This window comes from Macaca fascicularis, chromosome 3 (assembly GCF_037993035.2).
Source record: "Macaca fascicularis isolate 582-1 chromosome 3, T2T-MFA8v1.1".
Lineage (NCBI taxonomy): Eukaryota > Metazoa > Chordata > Mammalia > Primates > Cercopithecidae > Macaca > Macaca fascicularis.
The window spans coordinates 139,278,315-139,302,266 of record NC_088377.1 but is presented as its reverse complement, the minus strand read 5'-3'; the positions used below and the strand labels follow the sequence as shown (position 1 = coordinate 139,302,266).

The window sequence follows — 23,952 nt, the reverse complement described above, 5'->3', positions numbered from 1 at the left end:
TGGGGAGGGTGGAGAAGAATCTTATTGAGCAATGAGAAAGCTCTCAGAGGAGAAGGAATATAAGGGTCATTGCCCACCTGGCGTCAGATCGTCTCTTGCTCAGTGTGTTTGGGTCTGGGGCTTTCATGGACTCAGAATGGAGAGTTCATGTTGATTGGTTTGTAAGTATTCAAAAAAGGCTAAAACAAAGGCACCACTCAAAGATGGGCATGGCAGTGTAAAAAAACAATTAGAAAAGGGTAGGTATATGTGAAACAAGTGAAGAGCAGTGTTCAATCAGAGGAAAGCACATCAAACAAGAAGAGAGGTTCTCAATCTGGTCCGGGGATTTACCAGACTTGCAGCTAGGCTTTAAACTGTCTTCGGCTTGAAGGTAGTGTTTCACCGGAAACCCGCCCCATCTTCACAGATTTTGTCTGTCTCCTGCCTCTATCAAGACCACATGAATTCTGCTAAATATCTAAATATGTTTTCCAAGATGAAGCAAACAAATGTCAACACATTTGAAAATACATGATTAGCGTTAAAAAATTAAAGCCATCATCCCTCAAATAGCATTTGAAATTAAAGAATTACAGAATATATTTTATTAGTAATTTTTAAAGTTAACTGCTACTTGTTAAAAGAGCCATTTTTGAAAGGTGTTTACAATATAACTTATCTTTCCATCCGCCTCTTGATCCCCATGTTTTATCTCCCATTTTGGATGCATTCTTTCCTTCCTCTCCTCTTGTTTTTCTCTAGTAACCCTTTTCTCTCTTCCTCTACATCATCATTTTCTCTCTGATACTGGGCTCTTGGTTGCTCATTATCATCCTAATTTTCTTTTATCATTTCCTTCTTTGCCTTACTTCTATATGGAATATTGTTATGATAAGTGATATATTAAAAGACTTAAAAGCAACATAATGCTGTAAGTTGTTGACAAATATATTCTTATATTTTTATATTATAGGATAGGACATCAGATGTCTATTTCCTGTATTTTAAATTATATCAGGTCTTATAATTTATAAATGTTTTATAAGACCTGATATAATTTTAAGGTTTATTACATCAGATTTATTATGTGCATGAGTAGTGTTGTCTTTTTCCTTTACATTATCTAAGTATTATATACTCAAATTTTAAGTCTTCTGATACATAGTATTAAACATGTTAAAATAAACTAACAAGATTATGTCTAGAAGGGTTCTACTAAAATGAACAATATTTCATAAAGGGAAAATTCCCCTATTATAATGATAAACTATGTGATATATTACCATCAGATATTAATACAAATATTTAATTATAACTCATTTTTTCAATATTTAATACAAACTTGGCTTCTCCTAGTGTGTTGGACTTATGTGGAAACATTATTACTGATTTTACCATCTGGGATCTGCAACCCTGTCCAAATTATATGGTCTTTACCTAATTTGAGTACCTTTAGGTCCATTGATATCCAGATACTTACATTCATTGCTATAATATTACAACCCAAAGTTATGCTTTCTAATTTTTATTCACCCCTATTTACTGCTGTGACTTTTTATATGAATAACTCAATTTATTAAACATGTTTAGGAAACCCAAGTCTCAAGAAGAATTATGCTATTTAAAGTCATACTGTAGCCATTTAAAGCCAAATTACCTAGCATGTATCCCATAACTCAGATCATGTTTGAGAAAGAAAATGCATTTTATGTTTTTCAGCTTGCGTTAAAAATTGGAGAAGTTAAAAACACCAAGAGACATTTCACTTAAAGTGTTTTCAGGATGTCCTAGGAATTAATTTTTCATGTTTTGCTATAGAAATTACTATTTATTTCTCCTTACTTTTTTACAATAATACATATTTATAAAAAGACTTTTTCATTTTAACATAAAACATATTCATCTTCATTGAGTATATACGATCACTGAGATGCACTCAGAAGTAATACAACCTGACACATAAGAAAAACTATCTTTTCTTTGTGATTTCATTTTATTTCTTGTCCTATTCATTTTAACAGATCCACATCTACTGATTAAAGAAACACATTAAACTTTCGTTACAAATTTCAACCACAGACCTAAAACCTGAAGATAAATATTTCAATTAATTTATAAAAATTCAATTCAATTCTCTAACATGACTCACAGCTTGGTGCATGCTGAGCAGTTGGGCCTTTATCTCAGAGCTGTTTTAAGATTGATGGTAATTTCCTGTTCCAGGTATGTAACTAAGGATACCTGCTCATGGTCTCACAGCAGCATGGCCTGATTCCAGGTACTAACAGCTCCAGTTGCTCCTTAAGTATTTCAGTTTAAAGTGATTGTGGTCAATCTAAAGCCATGTAAAGAGGAATATTCCTTCCTTATATAAGTAGTGTGATATAGTCATCTTTTTCTTACAATATCAGGGAAGATAACAGTATTTTCCAGAAACATTGAGGCTATAACTTGACAATGATTGAATGACTAAGCACCTACCTGGATAATATCGAGCCAGGCCAGTGGCACTGCCAAAAACCTGCCACAACAGTGAAGGGTCTTCCTCTCGATTTTTTTTGAAAACTTCATCTAAGGCACTTGTCCAGTTGAGTTCATTTAACACAATTGTTGCTAACAAAAAAAAAAAAAAAGAGAAACAATTAATTCAAATTTATAATTAAAAACTGAATCTGTCTTCATTTATTTAGAAAATAATATTAAATATGTTCATTGTTCTACTTCTAAAAGAACTCTAATCCAGTGGTTATCAACATTTTCGACATTTTAGAGGACAGTTTGACCCTACTACCAACATGTACATGGTATTCATTGAAAGATGATAAATCAAGACATTTATCCTCTGGAAAGAATTTCTGAAAACAAAACTTTATATGACAGTGGCCCTAGTGACATTTTGGCCTAGGTTATTCTTTGTGGTGAGGTCTAATCCTGTGACCATGTTTAGCAGCGTCTCGGGCCTCTACCCACTAGACACCAGTACCTCCCCACCCCCAAGCTGTGACAAGTGAAAATGTCTCCAGACTGTCAGACGGCCCCTGTGGGCAAAATCCCTCCTGGTTGAGAACCACCGTGACACATAAAATATGAGGAGGCATGAGTGGTGTTCCTTTTTATCCTCGTAGGTAGTTCTGAGGAAAACTATGGGGCACATTAGGACAGAGTTTTAAGACCACAGTAATCAACTATTGATGACTCTCTGAGGCAGAGCAACATAAATTAGCCTGCTAGTTTTTTTTAAAAAAAGTTATCATTGAGCATAGCTTATTAACTATGTTTACACAACAAAATTGTACGTATTTTAGTAATGGGAAAATTTATTCAGAGGCTTGACAATATCAGTGTTAGAAACCAACCAGCTGACACTTTATCACTACCTTCATAAACACTAGTGTTTTTTTCCTCCTGGTTAGTTCTATTAATAATTACAGCATGGTGCCGATAAAGGCCAGGTGACTGATTTTGATACGTATTTATAACTAGAAACTGATCTTGGATAGGTATTACAAATATATACCATTCATTACAATGAAAGCGAAGCAATTATAATGCAGGATATAATCTAGGTTAAAATAATACATAATTTATAATTATGGGCCTTCATGATCATAACTTCTCAAGTCTAGCATATTAAAAGTTGAATTGGCCTAATATAATTTTCTCTCTACACAAAAACATGACATAGAAAATTTTCTATGTAAAATATACACCATGCCCCGAGAGATTAGCAGACTGGGCCACTTTGCATTTGACAATCTCTGACCAAGCCTGAACACAGTGGAAATGTGATTAGGATGAAGACTGGAGATACAGCTTAACTTTTTTCTATTATTTTCTGTGATGACAGTAAATAAAAGAAATGAATGCCATCATGGTTAAATCATGCACAAGCCTTTTTAAAGGTAAAATTAAAAGGGCGCCTGTGAAACAAGATGCACAGCCTATGTGTTTATATTTTAAAGTTTGTATCATTTACCAAAAAAGAAAAGAGAAACAAGGTGATTGTGAAACTCTTCTGGGACCAGCATGCTAACGCAGTCCTCATTATTGAAAACTAACAAGATTTTCATCTTTATGGATGCGATTATTTTCAAAAAGATCAGTTGCGTGTGTGTGAATATTCATGAGCTGCGTCAGGTCCATCATGCATCTGAGATACTGAAGAATTCATATTCAAAAGCATGATCCAATGAACACTAAGCGGCCAGTTATATGAGAATTTATATTCACACAGATAACCTGAACTGATACCCACTGTTCATGAATATTTATATCAATATACAAAATAGCACAGAAAGAGGAACATTGTGTTTTCTCTTAAACATTTATGACTGTTATAGTAATATTGTACTAAACAAATGTTTATTTATGATCCAGATAGACTTCATTAATCCCCAATCTATTCTATCTCTTTAATTTCCTTGATTCTTTCATTCATATTAGGCAACAACATCTAGTTATTTTTAATAAAGTTTTATTTGTTTTCAAGGCTGCTAACTTTTTCTTAGTTTTGATAACTCAACAGCTACTAAGTATTGGGTACTGACACACTGATTGTGAATTATACTTTTATATACTGACAGAAAAAGACAAGTTCTAAAATATTCCTACTATCCTGGCAATATGTTTTAAAATTTCCAGTTGAAAATTTTCTTTACCAGGCAAACCATTACTAAGGTAGATTTCAAAATATTTTTCTCAAGATGTGTTCATCTACAAATGAGCAAATAATATAAAGAATTCTCAGACTAGGCACTAGAACTGATTTTAAATTTGACTCAGAATGAAAGTACTGGTATTGCACACCTATCACATCTGTTTGGTTTATAAATTTGATAATACTCAATGTGTAGTAAGATGTAAGAATACAGATACTTCCATGTGTTAGTATATAGTTACAGGGACTTTTTAATGCAATCATTATCCTATTAGTCACAGTCTTTTAATGGATATCCAGAAATCAAAATTCAAAGAGGATCTACCATAGGAATGCGAAATTACTACAGCCTTTGTAGAGGGCAGTTTGACTGCATCTACCTACCAACATTCACATGGTGTTCAATGAACAATGTTCTTCAAGCGATTTATACCTACATACAGAATATGGGTCTCCAGTTCTTCATCAGAGTATTATAGAGCAAGAATCATTCATTCAATTATACCATTCAAATTCCTTAAAATACCAAAACTAGAAAGTAGGATTAGATGGTTTCACTAGGAAAACTTTTTCTCAAATAATATTGAAAGCAGCTTAAAAAAATGGAAAAGAAAATATATAAAGCATCAAAGCAAACAAGGAAGAATAAATGCTATTTTAGACCTTGGGTTATCTGCCTATATTTTTCTGATCCATATTATGAATTATATTTGACTAATAAACCTATATTACTCTGGTACCTTGAAAAGACCAGACTGTTTTTCTTCTTAACCTTATAAAATTAAATAGACATCCAGAATTACTAAGATGCCCAACATTTCTCCATCTTTATGCTATTACCACACTCAGGATAAATAATGCTGAAATAAGAGGGTAATCTGTAGATGATGGAATAACACTAAATGCACAATACTGGCCGTGCTAAAACAAGTTTATGTCATTTCCTAGATATGAATTGTGCTCTGTCATTTCCATTGTACTTACACACACATTATCTCTCTTTTTCTGCCCTTGTCTCTATCTCTCCCCAGGATGCCCCTTAACTCCCATCTCTGTTTCTGTCTGTGTCTCTAAATGTGAGGGTAGAGTTTATTCAGGAAGATTTTTTTGAACTAACTATTCTGGTTACCACCGGGTAAGTTAAGTGCTTTTAAAAGTTAAAAGTTGTTTTCAGGAGATCCTTTGTTTTATATTATAAAGAGTTTATGTGGTTATGCTGGTGCCTTTCTGTATTCTTAGAAAGAATTTTTAGTCTCTCCTGTTTTCCTGTCACTGTAGTTCTTAAAAAATAAAAGGTATAAAACATGATTCTTTCATAACAGGAAAAATAAAACAAGGCCAAATTCCTTGAAAAATCATTTTCAGCAAATATTACTCTAGATTATGAAACTGTATTTTTCATTCATATAAAAACCTAATCTCAAAAAATAATTGTGGAATTCTGATTCACTAAAGTTCAATAAATTTCAATGAAATTCAACAAAAAAGTTTTCATTTGTCATTGTATATTATAAAGACTTTAAAATGCAATTATTATTCTATAAGTCATAATCTTTATTTGAATGTCCAGAGCAAACAATCAAAATTCAAAGGATTTTATTTAATTGTGGAAATATCAATGTAAATTAGTAGCCAAATAATGTTTAATATAAAAATTCCAGAATAAATTTTCTTTAAAAAAAACATAATATTTTTGGCCATAAAAATCCTTTTATTTGGTGAGATTGATTTAATAATATTTGTAACAGGTGAATGATATTCTATAAATTGGTATTATTTAAAATTATATTGTATTTTATATTCTCAATTATACATTCTATGATCTTTTTGGCACTGGGGACTGGTTTCGTTAAAGACAATTTTTCCACAAATGGAGGTGAGACGTGGTTTCGGGATGACTGTTCCACCTCAGATCATCAGGCATTATTAGATTCTCATAAGGAGCGTGGAACCCAGATCATGCACATGTGCCGTTCACAACAGGGTTCATGCTCCTGTGAAAATTTAATGCTGCTGCTCACCTGACAGAAGGCAGAGCTCAGGAAGAAACGCTCTCCTGCTGCGTGGCCCGGTTCCTGATAGGTCAGAGACCTGGACTGGTCCATGGCCCAGGGGTTGGGGACCTTTGTTCTATATGATACATTATTTATTATAGATTATTTCAATAGTTGCCCTCTTTTTCTTCCCTACCCCTGACAAATAGTAATGCTTTACATTCATATACACTTCCAGTTTCTTGCTTCAGATGAGATTAGAAGTACATGAGTGGTCAATATTTTTTCAATATAGAAGACCACTCAATGACAATCTAGCCTTGAACCTACTACCAGTTACTGACAAATTTAGCTAATTGTCTTAGATTAGGAGTATAATTAGTTCTCATTTTCTGTCAACTTTTAAGAAATGAAGATCTTTATCCCTGTTAGAAAATTCGATTTTGTAAAAATTAAGTCTTTTATAGATGTCCAAGGCCAAGCCTCCTAAAAGCAGTGAATGCTTGGAAAGCAAACCTTGACTTTGAGGCCTCTATTCTGAATGGCATAACAGGATTTCACTGATAATTGATTCAGAATGCCAAGCATACATCTCTATTCTTTGTTTACTTAGTTTTCAAAAACATGGCCTTGGTGTTCAGCAATTCTCTCTTTTAGAGTATTCTATTGTTCAGTCTGGATTCTCAAGGGAAGAAAGAAAAATCTAATTTGTAACAGCCCAAAAGAAACCCCTTACATTTGCTGCTAATTCTTCTAAAAGACACGACTATTCTATCTATATCTTGTTTATGACAAGGAATACAGAATATTTGACGAGCTCTGAATCCAACGTTCTTCTGCAAACTTCAACCAATAAAATGTTGCACTATTGCTCCCTCTTAAGTCTGAATTAAGTTTGAATTAAGTTTGCATACATTTTCTTGATTTATTCAGGGTCCAAGGCCTCACCATACATTGATTGTACCATGGGACTATTTGAAAAATGTTAATGTTATTTCTAATGTCAACTACAGCTTTGTAACAGCTTTATTGAGATGTCATTGACATATAAAATCATGTAAAGTATGAAATGTGATGTTTTAAAATACCTGTATGTTGTAAAATCATCATCAAAATCAAGTTCATTACCTTATCCATCACCTTTACATAACTACCATTAGGGTAGAAGTTGGGGGAATTTAAGATATATCCTCCTAGAAAATTATAATACAATATTGTTAATTTTCCTCACCATGCTGTATATTAGGGTCTCCAGAAATTACACATCTTTGAAAACTGAATCTTTGTACCCTTACCTACAGCTTTCTAAAAAAGCATATTTATGCAAGAAAAAAGAGAAAAAACATTTGTTATGACTTGCTGAAAATATAAAATAACTTTAATAAGTCTTTGATAAGAGATGTAGCTATTAAAGATATGTAAGGGACAAGATACTAAAAATTACTTTTGTTTAACAATACCAAATATCGTACAGTTAAATAAGTAGAGCAAGAAAACAGGCAAAAATGTTTACTATTTCATGTAATTTATACTATTCTATCACAGTCTTGCATTGAGATAAAAATTAGCATATTCAAACTACTGTTACTAATAACAAATATTAACTTAGTAATATTTATTAATCACTTACTTCATGCCAAGTATTAATGATTTCCTATGCATCATTTAACTTTTAAAATGACATTTTAAGTGGAATATTAGTATTATCTTCCCTTTTACATAACAAAAATAAAATCTCAAAAGGTTATACAAAAATCACACAGTGCAAGCTGTAGAGATGGCACTCAAACAAGTATACTAGATTCCAAAATCCCTGCTTATGAGCTATTTATTTCTAGGCTTTCAAAACTTTTTGTGTAGCTCTGATTATCTAGAATTTTAAATCCAAAAAACAAGATTGCCTATACCTTTGTAACACATGGTTCCTAATTAAGACCTATATTTCACCCCAGAGAACATTTGGTGATGTCTAGGACATTTTTCATGGTCATGACTAGTTGGATGCTATTGGCATCTAGTGAGTAGAGGCCAGAGATGCTTTAAACATCCTACAATGCACAGGATAGAACCCACAGAAATATCAATCCTAAAAAGTCAGTGGTGCCTAAGTTGAGAAACCCTGTTCAAGTATAACTACAAATACAATTGATCAACTTTGGGGGGGAAATAGCAGTGTACCCAATGAATAGTGTCAATAAAAAACTACAGTAAACTTCTGGAAAATAAAAGTTTATATATTTAAAACTATTTCTTTGTGATAGTAAATTTTGTCTATATTTTATTCTACATTTTGGCACTCTTTGGGTTGGGCTAATTTTCATTTTAGTTTTGGAAACTTACTATTCTCTTCCATAAACAAGCAGGCAAGGGTTTCAAATCTAGTTTTTAGTGCCCTTAAATGTTACCTCCTCCACATCTTTCATTTTTGGACAATCATAGAATATTAGAGATTTTGTTTAGTTTTAGATTCAGCACTTATTGTAAATACGATTCTAAACAAAAGATATCTTTTGTGACATATGTTCATTTCACAACATATAAATAAGGTAGTCATGAAAAGAGTTGCATTATCAGATAAGCTGAGCCAGATGTCACTAATTTTATTCACCAACCCTAATCTCTGAAAAGAAAGATGTTAATAAGAAGAAACCTACTGATCTAATTAAGTGCACAGGGAAAAAAAGAATCCACTTTAAGGAGAAGACGGTGTGCATAAATATTAAAATGAATGAATCTTTTCAGTGGATTTGGCTAATGGAATCTCATCTAATCCCAGTGTAAATGAAAGATTAATAAGGTACAGGGACATGGGAAGACCAAATCTAATCTCCCTAATCATGTCTCGGGCACAAGAATCTACCTCCCACTGAGGATGGGAGAGCAGAAGGCTCCGAGGCACACAAGGACCTTGATGAGGAGATAAGCCTTATTCCTACAGTTAATTTGGTACAAATGTGAAAAGGCCCTTGTCCTTGTCAGTTTTCTAGCCCCTGTATTACTGAGATTTCCGGCCTTGCCCCCTATCGCTTTAGTTTCCTGCAGACTGCGCACCTGGCCAATGCCCAGAACACAGCTGTTCTGCTTTAATGAAATCTGCAAATTGTGGAGCACAGAGGAGGAGCTCAGAAGAAATCCACTTTATTATTAAAGAAAATAAGGGTAATGCAAGGGGAAGACACTAGGATCTAATATCATGTCTACTAATTGAAGGATTTAATGTCACTTGAAATAAAATGATAATTGTAAGATTTGAGGAGGGAGAAGGGCTGTATTTTATATAAGAAACCTCAGAAATACAGGAGCCCAAGGTCAAAATATCGTTTTATCCTTCAAGCACTCTAAGTTTCTCTTCTTAATATTACCAAAACAAAATAAGTTATTAATGGTTTTGATAGCCTAGAATCACAATCACTGGCACAACATGCTACTTAAAACAAATCATTTAACTTCTTGTGCATCTGTTCTTTTCATCTAAAAAAATGAATATAGCTATTATAAGGATCCTAGATTGCCTATAGGGTTGGTGTGAAGGTCAAATCAATCTATGAATGAGAACTGAATTAGCAAGCACATTTTTATTTCAGTTCTTTCCTCAGCTAGATTAAAATACTGTAAGGTGCACATCTCCTTAAGTGTCTTACATAGACAACAGCTTTTGACATGTCAGCATATTGTTTTAGTCTGGTCAGTAATTTTCTTTTCCTTGAACAAAAACACATTTCTTTTACATAGAGCAATTAGAATGTAATTCTGTTGATGTTGTGTAAAGCAATATTCCTTCTGCTTAACCTCCTAATTTATTTAAACGCTCTCACATCATAAGATACTCTTCATTAGAATCAACTAGTTGAAAATTTTCATTTCAAATTTAGGAACATTGTCTAATTTGTAAATATAAACTAGAAATTTTATCATAATTATCTGAAGAAAATACAATATCTTCTATTGATAGTATTTCACAGTCACTTTTTTTTTTTTTTCTTGAGACAGAGTCTCACTCTGTTGCCCAGGCTTGAGTGCAGTGGCACCATCTCGGCTCACTGCAAGCTCCACCTCCTGGGTTCATGCCATTCTCCTGCCTCAGCCTCCCAAGTAGCTGGGACTACAGGCGCCTGCCACCATGCCTGGCTAATTTTTTTTTTTTTTTTTAGTAGAGACGGGGTTTTCAACATTTTAGCCAGGATGGTCTCGATCTCCTCACCTCGTGATCCGCCCGCCTCAGCCTCCCAAAGTGCTGGGATTACAAGCGTGAGCCACCGCACCTGGCCCACTTCACAGTCATTTTTATGAGAAATTTTGGTATTTGTAATTAAATGTGTAAATAAATTGTTAAATTTCTATTGTATATTTTAGAGTAATATTTCAGTAAATACATAGCCTGCTAAATTCTGGGTAAATGAGAACAACAAGAAATACCCTAAAGATCTTTCATTTAGACCTTAAAAAGGGAAATAAAATGTGTGAGTTTAAAAAACATCAGAAACTCTGAGAGCAGAGAAATGAAGCTGGAAGCCACAAAAGAATGAATATGCAATTAAGACCAAATTTAAAGAACTCCAAATTAAAGTGTGTGTGGTTTTTTTTTTTCATGCATACTATAGATTTTCTTGCTGGTGAAGCCTTTTTCTAAGTGGTATTTTTTAAATGAGCATGTGAATGTATGTAATGTGTGCAAAGACTATTCTCATCCATTATCCACCCTCTCACAGACTGCACGTCTTTCTGTCAGAAGTAACCACTTGACCTTGGGAGAGTATTTCACCCTCTCTAAACCTCAGTTTCCTCACCCGCACAGTGGGGATAATAATAGCATCTGCATCACAGGGCCGTTTTTGAAGATTATACATACTTAGAATACTACCTGTCAGTTAGTAACTGCACAATAAATGTTACCTGCTGTCATCACTAATCATCATTTTCTGTCTCCTAATGCTCAGCATTTAAAATATATTTTTAATTTATCTTGATTAATTCTGATCTGACTCCTACAATGCAAGTATGAGTGACTAAAACCTAGTATTTTCTTCTTCCTCAAGGAACTCTTGTCCTTCTTACCCCAACCCCAGTAATGTCCAACAATACACTTAATGTTTTTGCTATGAATCTCATGCAGAAAATACTCTATTAACCTTTGCATTTCCAATGCTATATAAGACAATGGCAAACTGGATAAAAGATTTTTAATATATTATATAATTTGGTGAGAAAATAATTTTTACAATGGCATATTCCCAGTGTTCCAGAAAGCAAACCACATTGATGAATGCTGTACTGAATATAGAATAGTCATAGTAAAGTTTTAGTAAAAGAAATGAAATTATATAAGGTCTAATAGGCATAACAGACACCACCCACACATACACATGCACACACACACAGAATTATGCACATACGAGCTCCTGTTAATGCTGAGAAGAAACTCTGGCTGAGAAATACAGACCAAATTAGATAAGGGAAATCTCTTGGTTTTGCTGTGACACTGCCCAACTGCATAAGAAATTTAGTGTCTCCATATAAATCTGGACTGTTGAATTCACAAAGAAGGATCAAAAGTATTGGAACTGACTAATGAGATACGGTTGAAGAAGGATAACAAGGCTCCTGGGGAAGAGGGTGATACTGTCAATGAAGCACACACAGCTTGGTACTACTCAAGGGTTTGTGTCAACCAGTTTTAGAACAAAGAGTTGCCTGGTGATTTTAAGATGGAAAGCTCAGATCCATTGAAGCACAGTATACAGAAGTCTGCTATAATCAAGAACAGTGACCCGTTGGTTTAAACATGTACTGCTTCAGAGTGAAAAGAAAAAAACAAAAACAAACACTATACACATCTCAGAAATTGAACTACAGATTAATACTTACCAAATCATAATACATAAAGGTATGAATGAACTCAAGACTATTTCTAAGACAACATGAGGTTAAAATCCTTGTATCTCTAGTTGCACATGTATAGATATTATCCATTTATGCATGTATGCATACATACATGCAGAACACTATATATTTTATGTATACAGATATACGGACGGCTATATACAAAAAAATCAATATTGTCAGTATTCAGGATGCTTACAACATAGTCAGCATGACTTGTTTAGACTTTAATGTACTCATTACAGTTGACACATTAAATTTACAAGTCCTTTCTCATGTATTACTCAGCAGATACTTTAATACAGACAGGAATCTTTTTTTCTAATAAACCATGTATTTTTCATTTTCATTCATAGCTCAATATCCCATAAAACCTTAGATTTTTCAAACAGATTTAAAAAGCTCATTATTCTGACATGATTTTAAATATTAAAATTAATTCAATACCTGATCAAAACATGTACCCATAAGACTTTTAAAATGACTTAAAAATTTTCAATCTGACAAAAGATAATAGAGGAAGGTAAACAACCAAGTCATGTTGGTTCTAACGCCAGTGTAGCTATCCTCGTTTCTGCTCCTAGTCATACTCTTGGGTCTTTTGTGTAACCTTTAAACACCTGTCTCTAATTCCAGCTCACTTCCATCCATTCTTCCTACTGCCGCCACAATATTCTACTTGGCAAATGTCTTCCCTAATTAAAAGTATTTGTTGGTTCTCCATAAAAGCTGGTCTTTTATGATTGGCTTCCATCCATCCTTCTAGCATCCTCTCCTACTGCTCTTTCAAACACAACAAGTCCAAGCCATAACAAGACTTTTACCATTCTCAGAGGATGCAAAGTTTACTCCTGCCTCAAATGTCACTCTGTATACTGTCTTCTCTGACTGGACTGTTTTTCTTTTTTTTCCTATGCCTACTTGTTAAACGTCTCCCATATTACAGTTCAGCATCACCTTCTCTACAGGGTGTTCCTCGATTTTCCCCACACCATCTCCCCTTACCCAGCAGAGTATAAACTCACTCCCAATTCCTTATATTTCTCTACATTCCTCTATTAAAATACTTCCTACATTTCACTATCTTTATGTATATGCCTTCCATTATACTGGGTATGGTAGGCACCATGTTATTTTTCCTGATGCCTAGAATATAGTGAAAGAGGCAATGGGATGTGACAAACCTGTGTTTAATGCACAGTTATACAACCTTGAGCAAACTATACAATTGTACAGACTTCTACTTTTTCAGGAAAGAGGTGGATAAAACATTATGTACAATAGCTAGGGTTGTGAAAATTAAAACATGCTATATTTAATGCATAACAGGCATGCATAAACAGTAATAACTAGTATGTTTTGGTACATACTAACAATATCTATTTGTTAATGAAAGAGTATGTGAATATATGAACTGTACCTCTATGTTGGATAATTTTAAGTTGGAAGTAATTTTCCATGAAAGGTAATAATTTTCCCATTCATTCATTACCTTTCATTCATTGGTGCCATATCATATCTGACCAAGTACAAATGGTACAACATTTCCTTTCCTTTCCTTCAACCAACAATGATAGACGATGGATGGGTATCATCTGAATCGGAGTAATTTCATCCATTCAAATGTCCATTTAGTCCTGTTTTTAGTTTCACTTCAAGTTCTGTGATAAAACCACCCCTTTAATGGAGATGTTCTGAAGAGCCTGGTGTAAATACTGGCCCAATTTTTAGATAAAACCTTTAGGTCAGTGAATATGACTATGAAGCTTCTTGTTAGGTATTCCCCAATGTCTGTGCTTCATTTTCTAATCATCTCATTTTTATCAAAAATTCATCCAACAAATATTTACTAAACACCTATTATGTGTCTGGCACCATTCTAAGCTCTTGGGCAGGAGAATAGGTACACTTTTTCTTAAAGAACCAGGTGGTAAATATTTTAGGTCTATGGTCCACATGGTCTCTGTCACAACTCACTTTACAGCAGTAGCACAAAAACTTCCTTAGACAACACATAAACAAATGGGTGTGGCTGTGTTCCCGTAAAACTGTATTTATAAAAACAGGCAATGGGCGATAGTTTGCAGACTCCTATACTCAAGCTCCAGGGCCTATGGAGACAGACAGGACTTCTAACACTCTACTGGAAGAGAAACACAATAAACACATAAATAAGAACATCATGAGTGCTCTTTAAAGAATTAAATCTGGAGATGTCATAGAGATTGACTAGGTGGCTACTGTAGATCAAGTTGTCAGGAGTATCCTCTTTGAAGAACTGTATTTTAAACTGGTATTTTAAAGACAACTAGCCATGGAAATATTAATATAAAGCATTTTAATAAACCAGTAGACACAATGATATTGACAAATAGGAAACACCTAGATATCAACATGATGGTATTATGATCTAGTGTGATATTTCAAGGACAAACTCTCAATATCAAAATATCCTGCAATAACAAAACATCCAAACAGATACAGATGGCACAAGAGTATTGTGACAGATTATAAATGGTTTTAATTTTTTTACTGTAATGGATATATCCTAGAAAGAAAAACATGTAACTCTAGCATCATATTTAATCATTTTTTAATCGCTATTTAATAATTCTTCATGAGGCTCTTAAAATTCAATTTCAAATAAATTGTGATCACTATTTTTGAAGATACTTTGAGTCTAATTGAGAAGACACATAGATAAAGCATCTAAATCAAATTTTGCTTTGTATAACAGACCCTATGAGTAACACCTGCCTATCAGAAACTAAGCAAAGGTTTTGAGGGGCAGGGTAGAATTAGTGGTCACAAAAGATTTTCTGAAACAGGTGATAAGCAGTTTAAAAGAAAGGGCAGAGAGGTAGTAGAAGGACCACGTGCCTGATTCAGTGAACTCGCTGTACAGGGCACACAGGCAGAAATAGACATAGGGCATTCTGGGAGTTGAACATTGTTCAAAGTGACTGAATGGATGAGGAATGTGGGGCAATTACAGGGATGTTATTAGAGACACATGATTATAATAATCTAGGAGTACTAAACTTAATTATTCTGAGAATTATGGAGGGCCATAATAAGCTGAAGTGTGAAATAATCAAAGTCAGCCAGACGTGAAAAGAGAAGAGAGAAAGCAGGTACAGTCAGACTGGTGAGGAGTAATACCATTCTGAACTGAAACAGTGGTGGTGGATATAGAGAGTGGAGAGATTAAAAAGATGTTGAGAAAAAATCTACAGGCCACGGTAACAAATGTGGGAAAGGAGAAAACAGGAAGCCTGGTTTTCTGGGTTGGGTTCTTAGTGTTATTAACAAAGATATGAACATTGGATGAGAGGTACACTTGGGGACAACAGTGATACATTCAATTTTGAACATAATGTGAGGTGCCTCTGAGATATCCATTAAACCAAGTTGTTTTAAAAAAGGCCATTAGAGTAGTCAATCTGCATCTTAGCCATGAAGCTTATATGAAAGACTCAGATTTGGGAATCGTGTTTCAGTGACAATTCAAATTATTGATTGACTAAAATTATCACTAAAATGATACCAAAAATGTCTATGAACCCTCAGGTTAAAGAGGCAAGAAAGGCCGGGTCCAGTGGCTCACGCCTGTAATCCCAACAATTTGCAAGGCCCAGGCAAGCACATCACTTGAGGTCAGGAGTTCAAGACCAGCCTGGCCAACATGGTGAAACCCCATCTCTACTAAAAATACAAAAATTAGTTGGGCGTGGTGGTATGCGCCTGTAGTCCCAGCTACTTGGGAGGCTGAGGCAGGAGAATCACTTGAACTCATGAGGCAGTGGTTGCAGTGAGCTGAGGTTGCAGTGAGCTGGGTGACAGAGCAAGACTTCATTTAAAAAATAAAAATAAAAATAAAGCAAGCAATAGGAATCAGATAGAGGTTGCTAAAAGGAAGCAATGTGGACCCAACTCTCACAAACAAAAACATAATTTCCCATTAAAAAGTAATCAGTGGACTGGGACACTTTAACATTGTTTTCATTTAACTAAAATTGCAAAATGTGCTTTTTAAATATGATTGTTGCATTTGCATTAAAATAAATGTACTGATTATAAATTCCATGTATCTATATAAAACTCAGTCTACCAAGAAGAGATAATACGAAGGATGTTGAAACCAATAAAAATCCATTATTTTTTAAAGCATTTTTTTTGGATTTTGCCTTTTTCAAAATTGTTATTGATGTAAATCAAGTACCCAGGGATAGAATGCCTGCATATCTTATCTGTACAGCACTTTGACTAATGCTCGCTGTGCACTTGGAGAATAAGCAATTTCCCTGCTGCCTCCTTTAGAATGATGAGGTAATCTACTGTGCCTTTACACTTACAGAAAACCTCAAGAGACTGAGACTTGATGATTACACGGTCTTATAAGGCCATAAAGTTCTACCACAGGAGTCATATATGTATTATAAAGACACTTCAAATTGCTGAACATACTCTCCCCACCATCATTGCATGACTCTTCTGCAATTCACTTGCACCTCTGGCTTTCTGAAATGATTTAAAACTGCATCAGAACTCAATGCATACAGGCCAACCATCATCATCAGAAGGCTGGTCTGACAAGATTTAATTACTTAGAAACATATCAGATTTTTAATCCTGGAAAATAAAACTATAAATGACTTTTCAGTAAGATGTAACACCAAAAGGCATTTTTCTCAAAACACAAAACTAGACTCATGTTAAGAATAAACTCAGTTTAATTTTAAACTAGTAGTTATTCTGATGTAAACATTCATGTTATACTGAAATGAATTTTACCAACGTTTTCCCCAAAACGCATTTGCCTTCATATTAATCTTACTCATGTTTTTAAAAGAATCCTTTACTTTCTTGTCAGTTTGCATTCTGTATCAAACTGACGGAAGCCAAGATCTTTCACATTATTTGTCAGTTTCACTGCCCTTTCAAAATAAATCTGTAGCAAAGCCTTTTCATTTGTCTGATCCAGTTGAAAATCTTTTATATTCATTCTACTGAAGCATCAGTCTTCAATTTTTTCCTTCCATTCACTATACCTAGATGTGACACTTCTAACAATTTGTAGTTAAAATCAAAAGCCTGTATATTTTATTACTGTTTAATACGTTCATTTGTATATTTTTCTATTTTTAAAATTACATACTCTAAAACAGGTAGCAATACCTTCTTAAACAGGAAGGTAGGAGTGTGTGTGAAAGACTGTAGGAACCAGATCCTATTATTCTGTTCTCTATTTAAACTGATGTATACTTACTACATGTGTAATTAATGACATTTACATCATTTAAAAAAAGTAGTTTTACATGGACACAGGGAGGGGAACAACACACACTGAGTCCTGTCAGGAGGTAGGGGTAGGGGGAGCGAGAGCATTAAGAATAATAAGTAATGCATGGTGAGCTTAATACCAAGGTGGTGGGTTGCATGTTTACCTATGTAACAAACCTGCGCATCCTGCACATGTACCCTGGAACTTAAAAATGAGAAAAAAATATTTCAAAGGAAAAAATATTTAGTTCTGATACATCTTCTACACACTGAAAAAAACTTAAAATAATTTTTTTGTGTATGAGGACAGAAAAGCGAGTTTTTCAGGCTTTTAGAGATTCCAAATGCAATCAGATTGAATTTACTGTTTGTGTTAGTCTCAAAGGGGCTTTCCCTTAATGCAAATTTATTTTCTTGAATCCAAGGGTATGGTGATCTTTTCTACTTCTTGAAACATCTTCTTATTGATAGAAAGGTTTTTTTTTTATTTTAAATCAAAAATCCAATTTTTTATCTAGAATTCACATCCTTTAATAAAATATAATAAATCATTCACAGTTATTATTAGTGTTTTTAGAGCATAAAGATGTGTTCATTAAAATGAAAACTTCTCTGAAACCCCTGGATGCTATTTTTTATGTCCATTTCTAAACAATTTCCTTCTTTCAATTTGTTCAGAATAGGTTGAAATAAATGCTATCAACATCAAAATATAGACTATCAAAGTGTACTTATTTCCTGGCTTAAGAAACTTTTATCTGAAATTTGAATCAATGCACAGCTTGCTGGAAAGATTTCTATGCATGAAACATATACATATATGAAGTGTATACACATATGTATTTATGCCAAGTAAAATAGAGATTTACTAGAAGATTTAAAATGGTGTTCTAAATATTTCAATTTTGAGAATGTTACCCACAAAGGTATATTTTAGACCAAGATTGATTCCTGAACTTTTTAATTTTTTTTTTTTCTGGCAAATGCTTTAATGCTATTTTCTAGGTAGTGCTTAGAAGTGTTTAATTGTACAAATTTTTGAAATGTACAAATCATAGTATGACCATAATTTTGTGGATAAACTCTTTGAAATATAATAGAATTAGAATATTTGGCAATATTTCATGTTGAAATCTAGAACTTACTATTTATACCAAACACAAATATAGATACAGATCTGCCAAATGTGTAAATGTCATATTCCTTTATAGACTTTTATCCTGGAGGATTCTTATATAAATAAGATATTATATAAGTAGATTAAATTTGTAGTCACCATACACTAACATAAAATGAAAATCGAAAGGAGAAAACAACTCTGCACGTGTACCAACTGTGTATTACCAACAGAATTGTAAGTTTGGAACCAAGTGGGTATTGGTTAGAACAGACTTTCCAACATTCCCGTACCAAAGACTCCAATATTATCATTCATATATAATATAGCAGAAGGTCTATATTTGGCGTGGCCAAAGTCTTAAGGGGGTACACAGATGATGATGGGTGACAAATACCTTCTACATTATTTACCTAGAAATTCAACAAATGAACGCCAGTAAAATATTACATGACAGATGGAATAAGACAAATGAAAATCTAAAAGTTCCAAAGTAAAATTTCCAATATATTTTTAAGTATACTTTCTTGATAAATTGAAAATCAGCAAGGCACATAATAGTCACACTTAGTCCACTGATAACCTCTAATTTATTTTCAATTTCCATTTAGGTTTTATCCTTTGTGATCTTATAACAAATTCAATTAAGGTGGGTATAGCAATGCTATATTTGCAGTCATGGTATTATAATATGATACATGTCTCCTATAATGCAAAAATGTCCATTTTTAGGTTTTATCCTTTGTGATCTTAATAACAAATTCAATTAAGGTGGGTATAGCAATGCTATAGTTGCAGTAATGGTATTATAACATGATACATAGTCTCCTATAATGCAAAAATGTCTCATTTCATTGATAGTTTAAATATGCTTCTGTCCTTTTTTCACCACAACCTACCAATTCAGGTTAAATTCAAATCTCTTAATTTGATTTTGACCTCTAACCTATGATTATATAGTACACGTTAGTTCAATTATTTTTGTCATAAATTAAGCGGTGTAATTATGTCAGCAGGAAAGGTTAACATCACATACTGTGGGTCACAGATTTTGAGTTTTATATAATAAATTGGAGATATTATTTCAGCACATAAGATTTATGTATTCATGTAATACGTTCATCTGTGGACATGGAAATGAACAAAAATGTAGACTTAAAACTATTAGAGCCTAAAATCAATTTCTCCTCCAAACCTCCTAAGAGAGTAAGCTGCGGGTTTTTGTTTTCCCTAACCTGTCATTGTTTTAAAATCTGGATTAAAGAGAAAAAGGATAGAAGATTGAAAATAAGGGAAGGGAAGTAACAGCGACTCTGCAGCTCCTGAAAATCTGATTGAGAAAGGTTTTAAGACTTGAAAAAATTAAGCTTTAAAATTTATTTTAGAGATAAAACTTTTAGATAAAAATTTTGACTTTTAAACATTTTTGGGAAAAAACGTCCCGAGAAGCAGAGGAAGCCAGATTTAAATCAATTTGTTAGTAATTTTATAAATAGAAGGATGGCACAAAGATAAGTAAATGAGTAATATTTCAGGAAGATTTAAGTGGAAATATCATATTTGTTGTGTGTATTTGATACATATATATGCATATATATATACACACATACATATATAATTTAAGTCGGTAAAAACATCAAAGTAGTTGGTTTGTTATTATTTTTCACTCATCCTACAACCCATTGCTTGTTGCTGGTAGAATTCAGGTGTGGAAAATGGGGCAGTCTCTGCAGTATGTTTTCATTCAACAAAGGAACTTAGACTGATGGAGGTTCTATCTATATGGGAGTGGGGCAGAAAGAGTTCCAGAGGGCCCTGTGCTGGCAATTAAATCCACCAGCTTGAAAGTCATACATATAATTTGTACCTATAACCAGTGGAAAAATGCCAACCACATATTACCACCCTACTGCAGGTTAGAAAGGGTGCATAATCCTATGTGTCTAAAGGAGAGATTAAGATTCCTTTGAGCAATGAAGTATCTACTAAGCCTTGTCACAGCACAAAACACTAAGATGTATTATGAAATGATTGTTTTTAACTTCATTACAGACATAACCTATATACTGGAAAGTCCATGACTTTTAATAATGATTTATGTGGATGAACAAAAGAGGAACAACGTGGCCAGGTGCGTGGGCTCATGCTTGTAATCCCAGCACTTTGGGAGGTCGAGGCGGGAGGATCACTTGAGGGCACGAGTTCGAGACCAGCCTGGCCAACATGGTGAAACCCCATCTCTACTAAAAATACAAAAATTAGCTGGGCCTGGTGGCAGACGCCTATAATCCCAGCTACTCAGGAGGCTAAGGGAAAAGAATCACATGAACCAGGAGGTGGAGGTTGCAGTGAGCTACTGCACTCCAGCCTGGGTGACAGAACTAGGCTCCGTTTCAAAAATTAAGGCATAATCTAACAAAAAAACAGAAAGTCTGGAATGTTTTTGGAATTACCCATATTTTTCTAAACGAAGCAAAAGGTCTAATTAAGAGAGGAGAAAAGGTTATGTGTTGAAAGTCATGAAAGACAGAAAAAGGAATATTACAACACTGTGGTTGTGGTATTTTGTTACATAGAGTCCTAATGGCTACTTTTGTACATAATTCTTAATGTCGAGTATACCAAAATACTATAATACGTGATAAGACAAATGAGTACCAGTTACCCAAATTTACATTTTGATTTTTTCTTATTTTTTGTACAAGTTAATGCCAGTTATAGAATTAGATGCTTGCCAAATAAACCTTTGTGTTTATGTATGTATGTATGTATGTGTATATAAATATTTCAGATTTTGATAGAATGCATAAAAATAGAAGTCAATTTTAATCTTAGCACATCCTTTCTGAGAAAGCTAAAAACAGTATATTTAATGCCCTATGAGTAAAATATATTTAACTCTCCAACCTGAATATGTACAGTTAATTTTACTGATCCATAAGAACCGGCTTTATTGTGGCAAAATGATAGTTTTATTATAGTATTTTAGTAAACTTAACTTTCAATATTAAAAATATTATAAACTCAAAAATATATACTTTATTATACACAGAGGGAGGCTGCATATTAATAAGTTGAAGGCCATCGAAGTGAATAATTTCATATTCAAATTTTCAGATTTAGTCTATTCATTAAAATATAACCCATCTCAAAATCAGCTACTAATATTTATATTCACAAGCTACTTAGAATACTGTAATATTTGTGCTAAAGGAACCAAGAATCTAATTAATATAATTAAATTAATTTGCATTTGAGTAAATTGAATTAATTGTATAATTCATCACATTTTCAGTTATTTTAATACTGATTTTTTTAATTTAATGAATGAATGAATGAAAAGAGGATGTTTACAGATACACAATTCCATGTTCAAGAACTTGTTTTAATAGTGTATGACAACATTCTCATTACACAGACTAATCAAACTAATTTATACTTAAGTTTTCTTATGAAAATGAAGAATACTGATAAATTAGATTGATTTTGGTTTAACAGTTATCTAAGAGTGATCTAGTCCCCTCATAACATGTTTTCTTTTAATCCTCATTACAGTCCTTTGAGGTATTATTACAAATAGTATATTCTTATGAAAGACAACTTTGTCATACTATTTTTGCTTAAGCACTGTTATTTGAATGTTCACTGAATATCACCGTTTTCCTTTTATAGTTCGAAAATTTTATCTTGCCCCTTATTTTTGGAACCATTCCACTTATGCTTAAAAAGGCTATCCAATTCACACTATATTACTTCTTCCCTAACTTTTCTACTTTGAAAAGCCTTTGAGGAATCTTGAAAAGCAACCCATAGCATCCTTTAAAAAGTGAGTATGAGACAATCAACTAATTAATTGTGAACTCCTATGTGAAAATTTTAACAGTACGACATGCTTTAAGAAAACAGGTTGTAATTGAAGTGATATGAATATTGATTTGACAGACTACAATATATCAATAGTATTCTTCACTAAAATGATTGTATATAACACTTGCATGATCTTTTAAAATTATAGATGACTGCCTTTCAATTATACTATCTGGACATTAGAGGGAAGATTATATTTCTCAAAATATTCTCAGAAATCCTTATTTTGAATTATACTTGAAATTGATGACAAATATTTTGGACCCTTCAGGAATTATCTTATTTTTCAAACAGCTATAACTCCTCTAGAATTAAGTCCGATGAAAAACACTGTCTTATTCTTTTTAAAATATGGTAATTACTATTTTCCCTAGACTAAAAAATTGATACCGAAGGTAATTTCAAAAGAGAATTGTAAGGTTAAAATACCAGAAATAGCATATATGCAAAATTATTGTGTCAATCTTATTCTCATTTAAAATACTAAGAGAAAATGATTTTATATAATTTAAAACTTGGTTTAATTTGAGAATACACAAACTGTTAATAATGAATGACAAAATACAGAGGATAATCAATTTTATCCATTTACCCTTCTATTACAAATGAGAAGATGTTGGTTATATATCCTAGAAAATTAATCAAACCAGTTTTTGTCTTTTTTTTTTTTTTTTTTTTTTTTAAGCTTTGAGGTGGAGCTGAAAATTCACGACAGTCACAAATTAAATTATTCTGGAATTAAGATGTTCTCTTCCAGGTCAAAAGATTCCTGTGACTTACAAAGGGTATAGATTAAATAGAGGAGTCATTTTGAGTATAAATAATACTATCTCCATACAAAATTTGTTTCTTTCAGATATGAAGCCTTCCACCAACTACCTGTATGACTCATCTGGGGACTTCTGCTCTATACTCTAAGTGGCTTAGTCACTGCCAATATATTTCCATATGAGGGATGGTGTTTACTAAGAAAGTATAGAAACAATAACTGATCTTCACAGACTTAGAAGTGTAGTAATGGCACAGTTCTTCAATAACATGGCAGTCTAGGTGAATACAAGATAATAACAGGCCCCAGTGTCCATGACGCCTACATGAACATCCACACGTTCCAATTACTGTTACTTGAAAGGAGCAAGCAAAAACAGAACCACCTTTTCAGAAGACTGAAA

The 23,952-nt window shown here is 33.2% G+C and overlaps 1 protein-coding gene across 7 annotated transcripts in view; it reads right to left on the bottom strand.

Moving 5' to 3' along the window:
* Window positions 1-23,952, bottom strand: part of CACNA2D1 (calcium voltage-gated channel auxiliary subunit alpha2delta 1) — a 498,928-nt gene that overhangs the window by 133,373 nt on the left and 341,603 nt on the right. For all 7 annotated transcript variants that reach the window (XM_005550361.4, XM_005550362.4, XM_005550363.4 and 4 more), the window contains exon 7: window positions 2,464-2,595. In XM_005550361.4, coding sequence (XP_005550418.1) covers window positions 2,464-2,595 — 132 coding nt within the window. The remainder of the gene's footprint in view (window positions 1-2,463; window positions 2,596-23,952) is intronic.